Here is a 15,449-nt window from a genome sequence, read left to right on the forward strand (position 1 = left end):
TGTTGTGGCCAGGTGTTTGTAACCCAGTTGAATGCTTTTTGTCAGAAGAATGAGATAGAAAGCTCTTTTATTATTGTATCTGCAGTACAGCCTGTGTACCCTTCAGGATGCAAAAGACGCAATAAAATTTTTCTTCTCCCTACCACAGGCCAGCCTCCTCCCTTCCCCAGGAGTCATAGAGAGTATTTAGCTTCAGCATCAAAGTACCTCCTGTTCAAAGGCTGTTATTATGTCAGCCTTTCTAAATACAGCAGTTGTTTGTTCTGAAAGACAGAAATAAGTATTGACCAGTTATCCCTGCATGCTTCAGATTCTCGGTGGTGATCGCAATGTGTTTTTTCACATTCCATTGGCATGTTTTTTGACAAAGCAAGTATTATTCATGCATATATCAATAACGTCCTAAACTTAACTATACAGCAATACAAATTAGTTCTGTTTTACTGTGTAACGGATTAGTCAGCTGTAAATGTAATGCAGTGTTTGTATAGCTGTACTGTATATTGAAATGGTAAATAGGTCTCCCTGTTTTCCAGTGCTACTGTGTCCTATTAGTTGTTGCACTGGACATTAGCTTTTCTCCCTGTTTAGGAAAATGATCTCAATATTTTCACATTTTAATGGCTTTTTTTTTTCCCCTTTATGAAACAAATACTCTGGGGACCTGGGGGGTAAATCATTCTTTGTATTAAGTAACTTTTTCCTTGGAGTCATAAGCAGATGGAAAGGCCTCTCATTGAAACTGGAGTGGGAGGTGGGGGTAACAACAGCCACTGGCTGACGACGAGGGGGGTCCCTCAAAGGGGTTGTTTATAGAGCTGAAGTTTTTAGCTGACAAACTCGAATGTATTACATCAGTTTCCTGCTGTTATGCACACTGGTGGGTGGTGGACCCAGTTTGAGGACTTTGCAGAACAAGTAGTTGACATACAAAAGCTCATTGTTCAAATGCCCATCTTTCCCGAAACCTAAAGAAGCAGTGTTATAAGGGGTCACTGACCACAGGATTTATTTTGACTCTTTTGTAATTCAATCTGGCCCCTGCAGTTTTACCCTGTAGCTTTTGTCCTACTAATATTGATGGAGTAGCACCATATTAATACTTAGAGGCAGCATACTGCCCCGAAGTGTCAAGCCTTTCTCTTAGAGAACTCTGTTTTCTGTCCTCTCCCCGTTCCAGCCTGAGTGGATTAGCTAATTTATAATGTCACTTCTTTTCCTATTACTAAAGTGTTTCATTTATTTTCACTGACTTTCTGAATTACTGGAAATACAGAAGATAAAGGGTCAATGGAAGTTTAATTTAATTTTGTCATTGCCTTTGCTTAAATAGGGCAGTACCAAAATTTATGAAAAGGATAAAGGTGCCAGATTATAAAGACCGAAACGTGTTTGGAGTACCGCTGCAAGTCAACGTCCAGCGCACAGGGCAGCCTCTTCCACAGAGCATTCAGCAAGCCATGCGGTACCTCCGCAACCACTGCCTGGATCAGGTGGGTTTTGCTGTACTCTCATCCCATGTGCACGCAGCACCCAAAGCCCAGCCTTCCATTAATTTTTATTATGCTTGAATCAGGCTGAAAAAAGTAGACTCCACATGGGAAAAAATAGATAATTAATGCAAGCAAAGCTTTCCATGAAATTAGAACCCCTGCATAAGAAGCTAAAGAGCATACTTACACTTCAAAGTTTGCTGGACTCATTGTAAATGTATTTACCTTTCCATATATATTTAGGTTGGACTGTTTAGGAAATCTGGAGTCAAATCAAGAATTCAGGCTTTGCGTCAAATGAATGAGAATTCAACAGACAGCGTCAACTACGAAGGCCAGTCTGCTTACGATGTAGCAGACATGTTAAAGCAATTTTTCCGTGATCTCCCTGAGCCTCTCATGACCAACAAACTCTCCGAGACCTTCTTACAGATATACCAAAGTAAGTGGTGAGATTGCTATGGTAGATGGCAAATGGTCATTTGTGTAGCAAGGGTTGAACTTTCTGATAGTGCTCCTCTCGGCACTACGCGTGTTGCATATGTTGTCTTTGCCTTTCTTCATCAGCCATTATAGTCCAGGCTGCCTCATAAGGGATGGATTTTTGATGTTCTAGTTGTATAATGATTTATAGTACAAGTTCTTTTCATTTCAACTTTTTCTGTAGTTTAGGAACATATATAAATCTTCCATCACTTGCTATAAAGTTTCCTCTCTTTGAGCATATTTGATATTACAGTTTGAAAGTTAGCCACGTCTGATGGCTAGGTAGAGGAGCTGTGCAAACACCACACAAACAGAGTTTGGAGCTTTCAAGGGGATTGAAATCCACTAAATTACTGAATTTTTTTTGCAAGAGCAAGGCTGCCAAAAACTTCTATTTCATTATAATTCATATTCTTCTATCCTTCACCACAACTTTTGAAAACAACATTTATGTTGAAAGCTTTTCTGTTACTGACTTGTAGCTACTTTACTGATAGGTACCATAAACAGAAAGTGCTTAGAATAAATCACATAAAAAATGGAGTTTATCAATGCAGGTGAAAAGAAATAATTAATCTTTCTGAGATGGCACGTTCAACTCCAGCAAGGGAGACACTCTCTTTTGTGAGCTAGATAAATTGAGTTCTGTATAGATGGTGATTTTGTGCTGGATCTTTCCAAACAACATACTGCCTTTCAGGTTTTCTTCAACATTGTTTCATTGGGAATACTCTCACTTTATAAAATGGCTAAAAGGGAATTAACGTTTGGTGACCAGAACTCCAAAGCTTTTTGAAATATTTACGTGGGGTCCAAACTGATTGATGCACAATGGGCACCATGCTGGTCCTGTGGTTTCTCTCCCTAACACCACTCCAGCGGTCTCCCCATGTATTCTTCTCATGGTAGCACAGCTACAACAGAACGTACTGCAGTAATACCTTCTTTGAGCCCTCGCTGTATTTTGTGCTTTCCTTATGATCATGGTTACAAAAAGGTTACAGGAACTTCCTTCAGAGCTCTGTAGGTGGAGGTGGCGGTTTAAAATAAAACCATTATTTCAGTGCACATATTTTTTGTGTGTGTTTGGATTCCCAAGAAGGTTTATGGAGAAAATTAATCAGACTCTCCACTTCCGTCCATATTGAACAACAACTCTTTGTGGGTTTAGTGCCAGAAAAAGTTTGACAGAGCATTGCAGAAGTATCTGTTCCTTTTCCTTTCACAGGCGGTAGGTCTGAGGAATACCCAGAGGTGGTCGGGAAGTATTATCTCTATGTAAAGCAAAGAGCCTTAAAGCAGCTGTCAGTTTTGCTTCCCTGCAAAAGACAAAATTTCCCTTTGCAACTCCAGGCTGTGCACTGGAGTTGTCCGCACGTGGCTTAAATGTGCTTTGAGCTGATTGAGGGGAGAGTGTGGAAAACAGTGGATTTTTGCTTAAAATTGCTTTCTAAACACACCTGCTAGCCTTACGAAGTTGCTGAAGCCCAAAGCAAATACCAATTAAATATCTCGTTAGCATCACGTGTATTATGAGGTATGCAGTGAGGGTGGTGTGGTGCTAATGAGGATATAAATGCTCCAGGACTCAGACTCTGATGTTGTCTTCAGCGATGGCTTATTGGAAATCCCTTTATAAGAAGCAGATCTGGTCTGGGTTATTTCATTTTTTTGTTCCCTTCAAGTTTGGAGGAGAGGGCCTTATATAAAGACACACGTCAAATTTTTCCAATGGCTGTTTGTTGTTAGTAACCAAGGAGCTGTTTAATGGTATGGGGCTTCACAGCGTTGACTTTCTTTTTCCACCGCATGACTTTGAATGATCTGCTCAATAAAGCAACCCTCTGTGTTTGGTAAAGCACTTTCTGGGTATTTTATGACATCATTGTTGAAGAGGTTTGCTAGCCAATTTATTTAATTAATTCACCTATTCTAAAATGCATTCATGTTTTGAATTTCTTTGAAAGCCAAAGAATTTCTAAATTGGCTGGACTGTGTTTCCTTGTTCACTGCTTGACTCCAGGCTTCTGTCATTTTAGTGCATCTGCGGGAGCATGTAGCTGTTGAAGTTAAATCTAAAATTAACTCTGGCCTAGGCACAACTTCTTCTTGCTTGCATTTCTTGTGAGGCAGGAAATAGCTGAGGGTAGTTAAACTAGTGGGTTAAAAAAAAAATTCCTTCATGTTTCCTATGAATGGTATGCATCCTGAAGGAAATCACTTCGAACTCGAGTCAAATATTTGAAGCTGGAGTTTGCTTTGGGATGTATTCATGCTGTGTGTGTGGAAAATCAATGGGCTGATGAGAGAATTACTAATATTATGCAGATGTGCCAAAGGACCAGCGTCTCCAGGCTATCAAGGCTGCCATTATGCTTTTACCTGATGAGAACAGGGAGGTCCTCCAGATTCTTCTCTATTTCCTGAGTGATGTCACAGCTGCAGTGAAGGAAAACCAGATGACACCAACAAACCTGGCTGTCTGCTTAGCACCGTCCCTCTTCCACTTAAACACTCTCAAAAGAGAGAATTCTTCCCCAAGGTACGTCTCTGGGGAGCAGGGGTCCTTGCTGCTGGTCCCGTACCACAGCCAGCGGTGATGTGCAACAGACACGGTCTAGCTTTAACCCTCCCAGTTGTGATCACCCTGGGGACACCTCAGAGGGCACCCGGCGTAGAAGGGTTATGGGATCCTACCTTTTGTTAGAGATTTTTTAAAATACAAGCAAGTTCATAAGAAGGAAGAAACAGAGGCGGTTCCAAAGAAGCAGCTTAGAGAGAGTAGCAAGAGAAGTCGGTAATGCCATGCCAAGATTTGGTCCCTCTAAATCAGCAGTAGATTTGGGAATCCTACTGTTTTCTTACCAAACATCTCTTGCTCTGCATTAAATAACTGGATATATGTGTGTGTGTGCTCTTTTTCCCTGTGAAGGGTGATGCAAAGAAAACCAAGCCTCGGAAAACCCGATCAGAAAGACCTAAATGAAAATCTGGCCGCAACCCAAGGGCTCGCTCATATGATCGCTGAATGCAAGAAGCTCTTTCAGGTAAAACACCTATTTGCACAACTGATGGGTGGATATCGGCCAACATGTCTTACATCTGTATAATGGAAAGCTAGGAATGTCTCTTTATTTTAATGAAGTTTAATACATGATAAATAGTTTTTTAAGAAACTTTGCATCCTGATCTGGGTACATACATGAATTAGATGTGGTGCCAGAAGAAAAAAGAGTTGTTTTGTTGGCACTGGCGCTTGAAAGTCATGAGGCAGTTGTGGGGTTTGGGACATTTTTGTTACATCCAAGCAGCATCTGAAATATGTTTTCAAGCTTTTATTGTGCAGCTATGAGGGTCTGTGAACTTCATCTCTAATTACAAAGCAAGAAGCTATTTCCAGGAATTTCAGTGCTTGTTTTATACTTCAATTCCCAAGAGTTAGCAAGACTAGCCCACAAAAGCGTCCTGGAACGTGACACTGTCAAACCATAGGTTGAAGGGTCTGTAGGAACTAAAGCATGCTCCCTCTAGGGCCCGCGATGGAGAACCAGACAAGTCCTGAGTTCTGGTTTTCCTCACTGTCATTGAATCTTTTCAGAGGCCTCAGCTGAAGACATGCCTGTCTCTTTTCTTGCGGCTGACAACTGATCCCTCCTTCCTTCAGTCTGCAGGATAAACTGTGCTGTGGGAATGGATCTAAGTTGTGTAGCAAAGAGGGATACTCCACAGAAAAAAATAAGACACCTCATAAATGAGAGACTAATTTGAGTTAAATCAAAGTCACAAACTCAATTTTGGCATTTCTTCACATTGAGTGCTTGACCTGACACATATGCGTCCCACCACTTACAATACGAGTGTACCCATCTTTCTGTGGCTATCAAGCTGCTAGCCTAACTCTGTGATTTGGGGAGAGAGCTGCAAGAGGATGATTTCACCCTTGTCACCCCTTAGATACCTGAAGAAATGAGCAGGGGCCGGAACTCGTACACAGAGCAGGACCTGCGTCCCCTCAGCCTGGAGGAGCTCCGGGGCAGCAGCAGCACTGCTGAGCCCTCCGACTACCACTGCTACCTGCAGGACTGCGTGGACGACTTGCTTAAAGAGATGAAGGAGAAGTTTAAAGGCTGGGTCAGCTGCTCCACCTCAGAGCAAGCAGAGCTGGCCTACAAGAAGGTATGCACCCTGTCACTCATGCCACAGCTCTGGTTTTTAGCTCATCTTCTCTAATATAAGCAGGCTTTTGACATAGGATATTATAGAAGGTTCAATGTGCACCTTTACTTTGCAGATAGATTTAAGAAAAAAAACCACCACCCTTCATTTTTTGACATAGTTGCACACCGTCTAAAAACAACATGTCTTTCAGCAGTAGGCAGCTAACGTGCACTGATTTGTGTTCTTCTGTTTATCCAGCCTAGGAATGTTCACTGTATTGCATTTACACGCCTTTACTCACATGTGCAAAGCCTTAACAGGCTGAGTGAAGCCTCCAAGCACTGTCACTATGCAGGCAGTAAGAAAGAAGTTTCTTGGCTCTAATCTTGCACAGCTCAGAGCTAGCACAGAGAGAAGTGTGTCAATGAGATGTAAGGTATTTAAAAAATAAACTTGGAAAATTGGTATATTTTTCTGTAGCGTCATGATTTAATAGTCGCCCATACTGGAGAAGTAATGTGGAAGTCAGTGTGCAGATGCCTTCGGCTGTTAGAAAAATAACTTTAGTCTGAGCTTACAATAAGCTTAGTACAATATATACACGTGTGTGTGCGTCTGTCTGTCTGTGTGTATTTAATTCACTGAATTTAGCCAACTCTAAAATAGAAAGGAAAAGTGTAAGGAAGAGTAAAACTGAGGACTGTGCTGATTTTCCCCAGGTATGCGAAGGTCCCCCACTGAGGTTATGGAAAACTACCATTGAAATCCCAGCTACGCCAGAGGACGTTTTAAATCGTTTACTTAAAGAGCAGCATCTTTGGGATGAAGATCTTATAGATTCGAAAGTAATCGAACCTTTGGATAGCCAAACAGATATATACCAGTATGTCCAGAACAGCATGGCACCTCACCCAGCCAGGGACTTTGTAGTCTTAAGGTAAGACCTTTATATGCGATGATATTTTATCCTACACATATGGCAATCTTGCCTACAAGTTCTGTGTAACGTAAGTTATATAGGTAAATATCTATTTGTGCATAATTTGAAGTCTTATTAGATCTTTGAATTACTGTTTGTCAAAGATAAGACTGTTTTTCCTTCTTTTTTCTTAGAACATGGAGGACAAACTTCCCCAAAGGAGCTTGTGTGCTTCTAGCAACCTCAGTGGACCATGACCGTGCTCCAGTGGCCGGTGTTAGAGTCAACGTGCTCCTGTCTAGGTATCTGATTGAGCCCTGCGGGTCAGGAAAATCTAAACTTACCTACATGTGCAGAATTGATTTAAGGTATGAATTTCCACTTTGTCCTTTTGTGGTGGTAACTTTTCTATTAGTTTCCATGTAGTCAGCGCAAAATTTAGGTGGTTCAACAGGCTTTAGCTTGGCCAGTAGTAAATACTTCTCAAAGATATGCACACAGATCTCTGAGATGTCCCAGAAAATTGGCTTCAGTGCACATTTAACAGCAGGTGTGGTCTGTTGCAGTGGAAGACGCCAGTATGTGCTCCACCATAGCTATTGGTATATAATCCCACTCCTTCCTCTGCCAGGTGTGTTTGGATGCAATGACATGATAATTTTAATATTAAAGTTAATAAAGAGGACCAAGTTGTCACAAAACTTCTCATAACTTTTCCTCACTGCCGCAAACTTGTTTTTGAGCAAGTCTATGTTATTAGTAAGGCTGAGCTGAGCAATAAGTAGTAATAAGGAGATTTCCTAGTCCAGCAATTAACCAGCTAGATTTGTATTTGATTCTGACTAAGAAATATGCATGCTGAGTTACTTGTACCTGCTTCATCATTACTTTTTCTCCACACATCAGGGGCCACATGCCAGACTGGTACACCAAGTCTTTTGGACACTTGTGTGCATCTGAAGTCGTTAAGATACGAGACTCTTTCAGTCATCAGAGTCCTGAGAGCAAGGAAGTAAAATCCAGGTGACTACTGAAGAGGAAGAGCCATGCGCTCCACACCTCAGCAACGTAGACATTACCCAAAACTAAGGCTCATCCGGTGCAGACCAGACTAGTGTACCATCTGCAAGTCATGTCACGACTGGATGACAACATGAGAACTTGACTGTGAGCATTACTATAGGACTGTGGCCATACCATACACTTTAAAGCTGCTTCCTGTCTGTGCAAGGTCTATAGTGTAGGCCTTGACTGGAATACATAGGAGGACTGTTCAAAAGGAAAAAAAAAAAAAAAAAAGTATTGTACTATTAGATGGTTTGAATTGCTTCTGAGAAGCAAAATTCTTTAAATGCAAAATATATTAAGAAATATGGTGAAGGCTCATCATTCCCATGTGAAGTACTTACTTAGCTTTATGTACATAACCATGTCATTTTATTTGTAGTGCGTTGAGGGACTGGTGTATCCACTGGAATAGTTGGTACTCTTCAATGTGTTCTCACTGAGATAAGCAGAGAAAGGTTTGCACAGAGATTAAAGTGTGAATGAGTGTGTTAATGGTTGAAAGGATAGCAGAAGTTGAATTTGAAATGTGTCTGGTACACTGATTGATAGGCAACCAGAATGGATTTTAGTACGCTGGATACAGTTCAGCCTAGAATGGGACTCCCCCGTGGACCAGGAGTAGCTATCTTTCCCATGTGCCAGTTCTGCATTTTCCTCAGCTCTAATCTTGTTAAAAACCCTAAGCTGATGTTACTAGAGGCTTGCTCCGATTACTCTCCACTCCTTACCCAGATGATCTTTCAGGAGTGATTAGCAGTTCTATAGCAATTTTCAGTAAATACGCTTTTGAGCAACGTAGCAGCTTAGAAACGAAATGTCTGTGCAATGGTGAAGAGAGCCAGTAACGTCAATTGTTAATTTGCCAAAAAATGTTTGTTGCTTTTACTCCTACCTGCGTTAACTATAAGTGTTTTAATGAGCTTTTATATATTTTACGTATTCTGATGGCTCAAGAGGAAAAAAATCACTGGAGTTGTGGTGCCGGGAGGTGGCAGGACTCCTGCAGCAGCAGGTGCGGTGAGGTGGCTAGGAAGAGTTGCATGAGCTCTCTCCTTTTCTCTCCATCCTTTGCCTGTTTTCCTAAAAGCTGCACGTTAACAAGAACAGAACCTGGATGTGAGCAATTTGGAGGGTTATATTTGGGGGCAGAGAGGAGGGTGGGGTTTTGCCTTCCTTGGGTTTTGTTGGGTTTTAGACCCTTTGGGATATCCCCCCCTCCTTGAGAACCAACTTGTATGAACTGTAGGAAGTCTTGAGGTCCTCTGGAAAGGTGTCTCTCTGTAGGTTTTACTGTAAAGGTAAAGGTTTGCTTTTCAAGGTGCAGTATTAAGTGATAAATGTATTTTGCGGCTAGGGTATGAATGAGTTGCAAGATGGAATTTTGACTGAGACTTTGTTACCATTGTCAGTATTATTTTAAGCTTTTTGATGAAGATTTTTTTATTATGGCAAATAATGTAGTACTTCCAGTAAACAATGTTCCTCATGAGTAGGAAAACCTTGTATATTCTTCTACATCAAACACTTTTGAATTTGTAAAATTGTATGTTGTACATACCATTCTATTGTAAACATGTATACTTGCCCACAGTGTACTGTCAAACATAGATAAAGCATGATAAAGATTATTTAAAATATACCTGTATTTATACCTCAGATATTCTTTTTGGGTTTTTGTACCTCAAGTATGTTTTCTATTGTAAATGTGCTTTACATGACTATGATCTACGTGAGAGAAAGGAAAATGTTTAACTTGCTATAGATGTCTGTACAGAATATACTCAATAAGTGCACTATTAAATGTTTAAAATGGGAGAAGCATAATGGTTTTTATTTGATTCTGCATTCTTCCTTCTGCGCTCGTGCCTAGAAGAGGAGACATTTTCTTGTCACCAGTTCTTCACATACTACTGCCAACTGCGTAGCCACCCTCCCCTCTCCCAGACCAACATTTTTAGTGTTATTAAAGGCAGGTACCAAAGCAATTTCAAAATTTTTGGAAGACAAGCCTTCATGATGGCAGACAGCTGGACAGAAATACTCCCCAGTCAATAGCTTTGTACATTTAAAAGTAAGAAGAAATCTCTGGTTTGCTCCTGTCTTGTGGAAGGGTACTCTTGAATGTAACAGGGAGCAAAGCAAACTCCTACCTGACAGGCAATTGTATGCAATGCTGAAAAATAGTTCCTTGCTTTCCTATTTTCTGTGGGGAGAATGAGGGCATGATGAGTTGTGGGTTCGCTTTAAAAAATGCAATTTTTTTTGTAATTGGAGGAAGTTAAAGCACACGCAGCAGTGAAGTGAAGCCAAAGAGGAGGCCAGGAGGATATACAAACAACTGACTAAGGTGAAAAACGAAGCCAAAGACAGCTGTTAATTCAAGCAACTTTAAAAAGTTTTTAAACTCTTAGCCAACAGAACATAATTTGGGCATCTGAAAGAGGATTTTGATTTGTGAGGCTTGTATGACAGAGTAGCTGGAAGGAGGCCTGCTGCTTTTCAGTTACCAACATCTTCACATTCTTTCTCTGCCTGAGCATCCTCTAAGTCCTGATCACTATCACTTCCCACTATGTTCCCCCAGGGAGCAGTGAGGGATGCTGCTTCGCAGTCTGGCAAAAGCAAACCTCTTGCTGTCATGGTACTAGTTCTTAGACACCAAAGAGTCTTTTAAAGAACCTTTCTGATAAGGGAGTGTCATTGGTTTGGCTCTTACAGGATCTTTTTTTTCAAATCAATACTAAAAATAAAGCAACTGCACAATTTTAAAAAAAAAGGCAACCCAAAACCCCAGGCTTGTTCACAGTTTTGGGCTTTGGAACAAGCAGAGTTAATTTATTTTTCTCTGTAATGATGGGTTTTTTTTGCGTTTTTAAGCACACTAATGCACAACAGGTTCCTCAGGCACTTCAAGGATTTACTCTGCGTTTCGTTTTAAAGTGCATTTAGGTTACTTTCAAATCAGCATTTTCCTAAACATTTCTAAAATATGAGTTAATTTTGACTCTTACAAATAGCCTCCAGCTCCTGAATGTTAGTTTTCTTGGCACCTTCGTTTGCAGGTGTCCATGTTGTAGCTTGACAATAGAATTCAAGTTTCCATGTCTGTGTTTCTTGTCAGGCATCACTTACGGTGGCACTGGCTCTTGCTCGGGCACTCTCTTGCTTTAAGCAGCGGTTGCCGCAGAGGGGATGCAGTCTGGTCCCGCACTCAATTCTGCAAGGCGCTGGTATGGCTAACTGCATGCATGGCATCCCCTGTGCAGCACGGGTCTGGTCTGCTGCATGCTTCAGTACTGCTTTCAGCAAATTCAAATGGAAAAAGTCACGTTTTTTACCGTCATTCCTCAAGTAACGCACTCCACAATTAGGTATTTATGGAGCTGTAAATAATCAGTGGCTTTCATCTGGAAGGCCAGAAGGCAATGTCAGTAACACAGTCTGGGAAAGTCAGACTGAAACGATGCGAAACAGTACCTCTGCGGTCTGGAGCAAGACCTTGAAAAGAGCAGGCCCTAGTATATATATCCACAGTAGGCTGTGCCAGGAGAAAGTTGATATGAAAACAGTATCCATGACTTTTGGGCTAAATAATAAAAGGTAGATATTTCCCCTTAAGAAAGACATATAAAAATTAAATGTTATACGCAGATCTGCTAAGTGCTGGAAGCAGTGTCCTGCAATCATAAGGAATGAAATCAAGATACTCTTTTAATAAAGCAATGCATTATATTTACAAAGACAAAATGCTAATTCCTTTGCTTATGTTATACCGTAACTTGTCCGTACAGCCATTGACTGCATCCATTATATAAGGAAATACTAAACATTTCTGAAAAAAATTACTTTCAGATATTTCTCATCTGTCAGCCCAGAGCTATTTTATTTCCCTAGCAAGAAAAGGCATCAATTTCTAAAATGATGACTAGCATGGCACTGGAGGTGAAGTACTGTTCTTACTACTAATGCCAATATGCAACATTTGCATCCATGCTTCTTTTGCATTGAGCACTATCCCAGACACTTGAGGCTTGCTCACTTTTGCCTCCCCACCCCCCCCGTATCATCCTACTATATTTTCCTGTATTGCCTGAGGCATCCAGAATGCTCGCAAGAAATGAACTTCCAAGCTGAGTCCAAGGACAGTAAAGAGCAGTGAAGGATGGGAAAGAATTCAAAGAAGAAATTCCATCAAAAGAGATTAAGGCACTGAAGGGGTACATTTATGCAGACACACTCAATACACATAATCTGGCCACTAGACAAGAAGGATGTAGTAAATGTCTACTAGCACTGGAAGGTCATAAAAACACAGAAGAAGAGTTCAGACTAGCTGAGTGGGTGTACAAGTTGGGATAAAAATTCGTTAATGGAAAATTTGAGACAGAAGGGAAGGAAAAGGCATTTTCCACACAGCAAGAGGTCTTTGAGGCTGTGGGACAATCTCTCCCTGTGAAGCAGCAAGAGCGTAAGTCATTTAAAATTGTGCAGGTTTGAGCCCTGGAATTAATCCCGCACTACCTTCCATAAAGCATCATGAAGACCTAAAAAAAAGTCCTCTCTTCATTCTTTGACGGGATTACATGACTGGCCACCAGTTTTCATCTGTAAGTGTCAGGTAGCGCTGCCTTGCTGAGTGAGAAACAATATGGTGTCAAAAAAATAAAAGTTACAGTTAAGTAACTCAATTATTTTGGAAGTTGCTAATGAGCAAGTCTTTCTCTAAGAATTACATTGTGAAGTTGTGGTGTGTAGTTTGCTTATGTCTTATGGAAGTGGACATTCATTTAAATGAGAAGATGCAGTGCCTCCCCACTATGGGCCAAGAGCATGAAGATCTCCCCAGCATGGGGAGGTTACCACATAACTGGGAGAGTCTTTTGCTTTTCTAACATTTCTAACATTTACTAAAAACCCAGAAAGATCTATAACTGATAAGCACGATTTCCGTATCATAGCAGGAATCAAATCCATTATCCCATAAGCTCCTTTTTTTTGTTACCAGAAGAAGAAAAAGCCCCACAGCAAGTGTGTTGCGTATGCTTCTCCAGGTACCAGTCTTCTACTAGTCACGTCATTAGCTCAAGTAATAAAAGGGTGATGTGGCGGGTCTGAACATCACCGTTACTCCTGACCCACACAGACATTTCTTTAAGCTTTCTAACACTAAAAATGGAAAAGCCCCTTAGGAACAGAATTCTCAGTGAATGAAAGTATATTACTATTCTAAAAATCAAATATTCAAAAGGGAAGAGTGTTAAAAATGCCAGTGCAGTTATGTATGTATTCCAGGAAGCAAAATTAAATAGCATTTTCCATGATATGATGAGATAAGCCTGTGATAAGCATAAAGACAGGATGGTATAGTTGAGACAACTCTGGTTTGAGGAGGCTTGTGCCTCATTTATTAGAGAAGTTGGAAGACTGTTAGCAAAGGAAATGGGAATTTCAAGAAAGCGTGGCCACAGTTAAATCTCTTGAGTGTCATTTTAGAGAACTCTCATTTTTTTTAAAATAAGCCAGCTAGTAGCAGAAGTAGATCATGTTCGTAACACAGCCCAGACTAAGATGGTGTGCAAGGTGTGGGTAACAGAGGAACGGTTCTTCTAAAATGAAGAAGAGGACCCAGCTGGCCAAACAATTCCAACGTGTTTAGTGACAAAGCAGTCTGAAATATCTATTCAAAACTACCAGGTCATCTGGTAAGAATTCTCCTTTGTTTCAACAACAATTAAAAGAAAATAAATTTCAGTCAAGGCATTGTTGTGAGTTGGTTAAACATATAATCTTCAGGTGGGCTATAATTCAAGTTCATAGAAACACTGATGGTGTGGTTAGCAAAGTTCCTATGGGCCACCTTTTTACCCCTACCACTGGGGAAAGTTGTACAATAGAGCACATTCTAAGTAGCCCATTTAAAAATTTGAAAAGGAATGCAAAGCAACCAAAACATTTGTTGTAACTCAATCATTTAGTCTCCAGCAGTCTGTACTCTCTTCATTTTTCTAAATACCTGCCACCACCACAGCAGCACAACAGAATGTCTGAAGAGCACACATGGGGTTTTTTCACTGACCTATAAGAATGCATTTTTTTGGTTGGAACATAAAAAGGGTTTAGGGAATTTCACAGTCTCTCCCATTTCTAAAATGTACAGTCCTTACTACCACTGCCCAGAGGATAAAAATTCTTATTGATGCCTTTGTCACCTACATAATTTATCAACTGGGGCTTCTAAAGCATACAACAAGTAATAAAGCATTTAGAATGACAATACAAGCAATAATCCAAATTGATATTGAATATCCACCTCAGTGACATGCCTACAAAGCTAGAACTACATTAAAATCAGTACACAAGTAAAAGCAAGAAAATGGTTAAAACTTCACTACCCATGAACAATTCCATTCACCAGCAGATAACAAGGAAAATTGCTTTGTGACGCATAGAAAAGCAGCTTTGAAAGCCTTGCTAGATCTTCTTCAAAGAAAGGGAGGTCCATTAAGGTAATGCGTCTGGAAACAGCACCTGCCCTCCCTCTACACAGGTACTACACTCCATTATCTAAGACTGGGAGAAGCATATACAGAATACTGAAGCTGTGAAAATCTGATGCTGCCTCCTGTAAACCCCTCCGCAACGGTGAGGCATCCACCTCCCAGTGAAGGGAGCAAGCAGATGAAATCAGAGGATGCTCGGTCTTACGTGGCGAGAACTAACAGTGATTCTCTTCCCCCCAAGGGCATCCCATCTCTGTGCCATGCTCCTCTTTGGATTAATGGTACATGCAGCATAGAAACACATATGCCTAATAATGTGGGGCAAGTATTCATTCAAAGTGGAAACAAACCACATTCAGAAGGGGTCATAACCATTCATGAATTCCAGGACTGTAATGGTGTGCTCAGGCACTCAGCAGCACTAACACTACATAGCTCTTGGTCTGCAAGCTCCCTGATTTGGCTTTGGAGGCCTCTGAAAACACATAAAACTGTGTTTTGGAGGCCTTTTAAGAATGACCTTGAGCAAGTAGAAAAGCAGAGATTTTTTCTGGTTAATGCCTGAACCATAGTCAAAAAAAAAAAAAAAATCACATTTGCTTTCTTCCCTTTCCAGCCTATGACAAGAATAAATGCTTGTGTATAAAAATAGCATATAACCTTCTAGGTAAAGCACTCACCTCGTGGCATCAGTTGCAAACAAGATCAGGCAGAACAGTTATCGAACTAGGTTCAATTCATCAGACTTATTGGACGGGGGAAGGAGGAAAGGCTATGCCCCGAGCATCCTACCGGATAAAGCAAGATCGATGAGGGAATGAATGA

The 15,449-nt window shown here is 40.8% G+C and overlaps 1 protein-coding gene across 1 annotated transcript in view; it reads left to right on the top strand.

Annotated features, from left to right (window-relative positions):
* Nucleotides 1-9,948, top strand: part of DLC1 (DLC1 Rho GTPase activating protein) — a 237,895-nt gene extending 227,947 nt beyond the window's left edge. Inside the window, 8 exon segments of the mRNA XM_075752097.1 lie at nucleotides 1,334-1,493; nucleotides 1,737-1,935; nucleotides 4,308-4,521; nucleotides 4,912-5,026; nucleotides 5,934-6,155; nucleotides 6,857-7,074; nucleotides 7,251-7,424; nucleotides 7,963-9,948. Coding sequence (XP_075608212.1) covers nucleotides 1,334-1,493; nucleotides 1,737-1,935; nucleotides 4,308-4,521; nucleotides 4,912-5,026; nucleotides 5,934-6,155; nucleotides 6,857-7,074; nucleotides 7,251-7,424; nucleotides 7,963-8,083 — 1,423 coding nt within the window. The 3' untranslated portion in view covers nucleotides 8,084-9,948.
* The last annotated feature ends 5,501 nt before the right edge of the window (nucleotides 9,949-15,449 follow it).

Source organism: Balearica regulorum, chromosome 4, assembly GCF_011004875.1.
Source record: "Balearica regulorum gibbericeps isolate bBalReg1 chromosome 4, bBalReg1.pri, whole genome shotgun sequence".
Classification (NCBI taxonomy): domain Eukaryota; kingdom Metazoa; phylum Chordata; class Aves; order Gruiformes; family Gruidae; genus Balearica; species Balearica regulorum.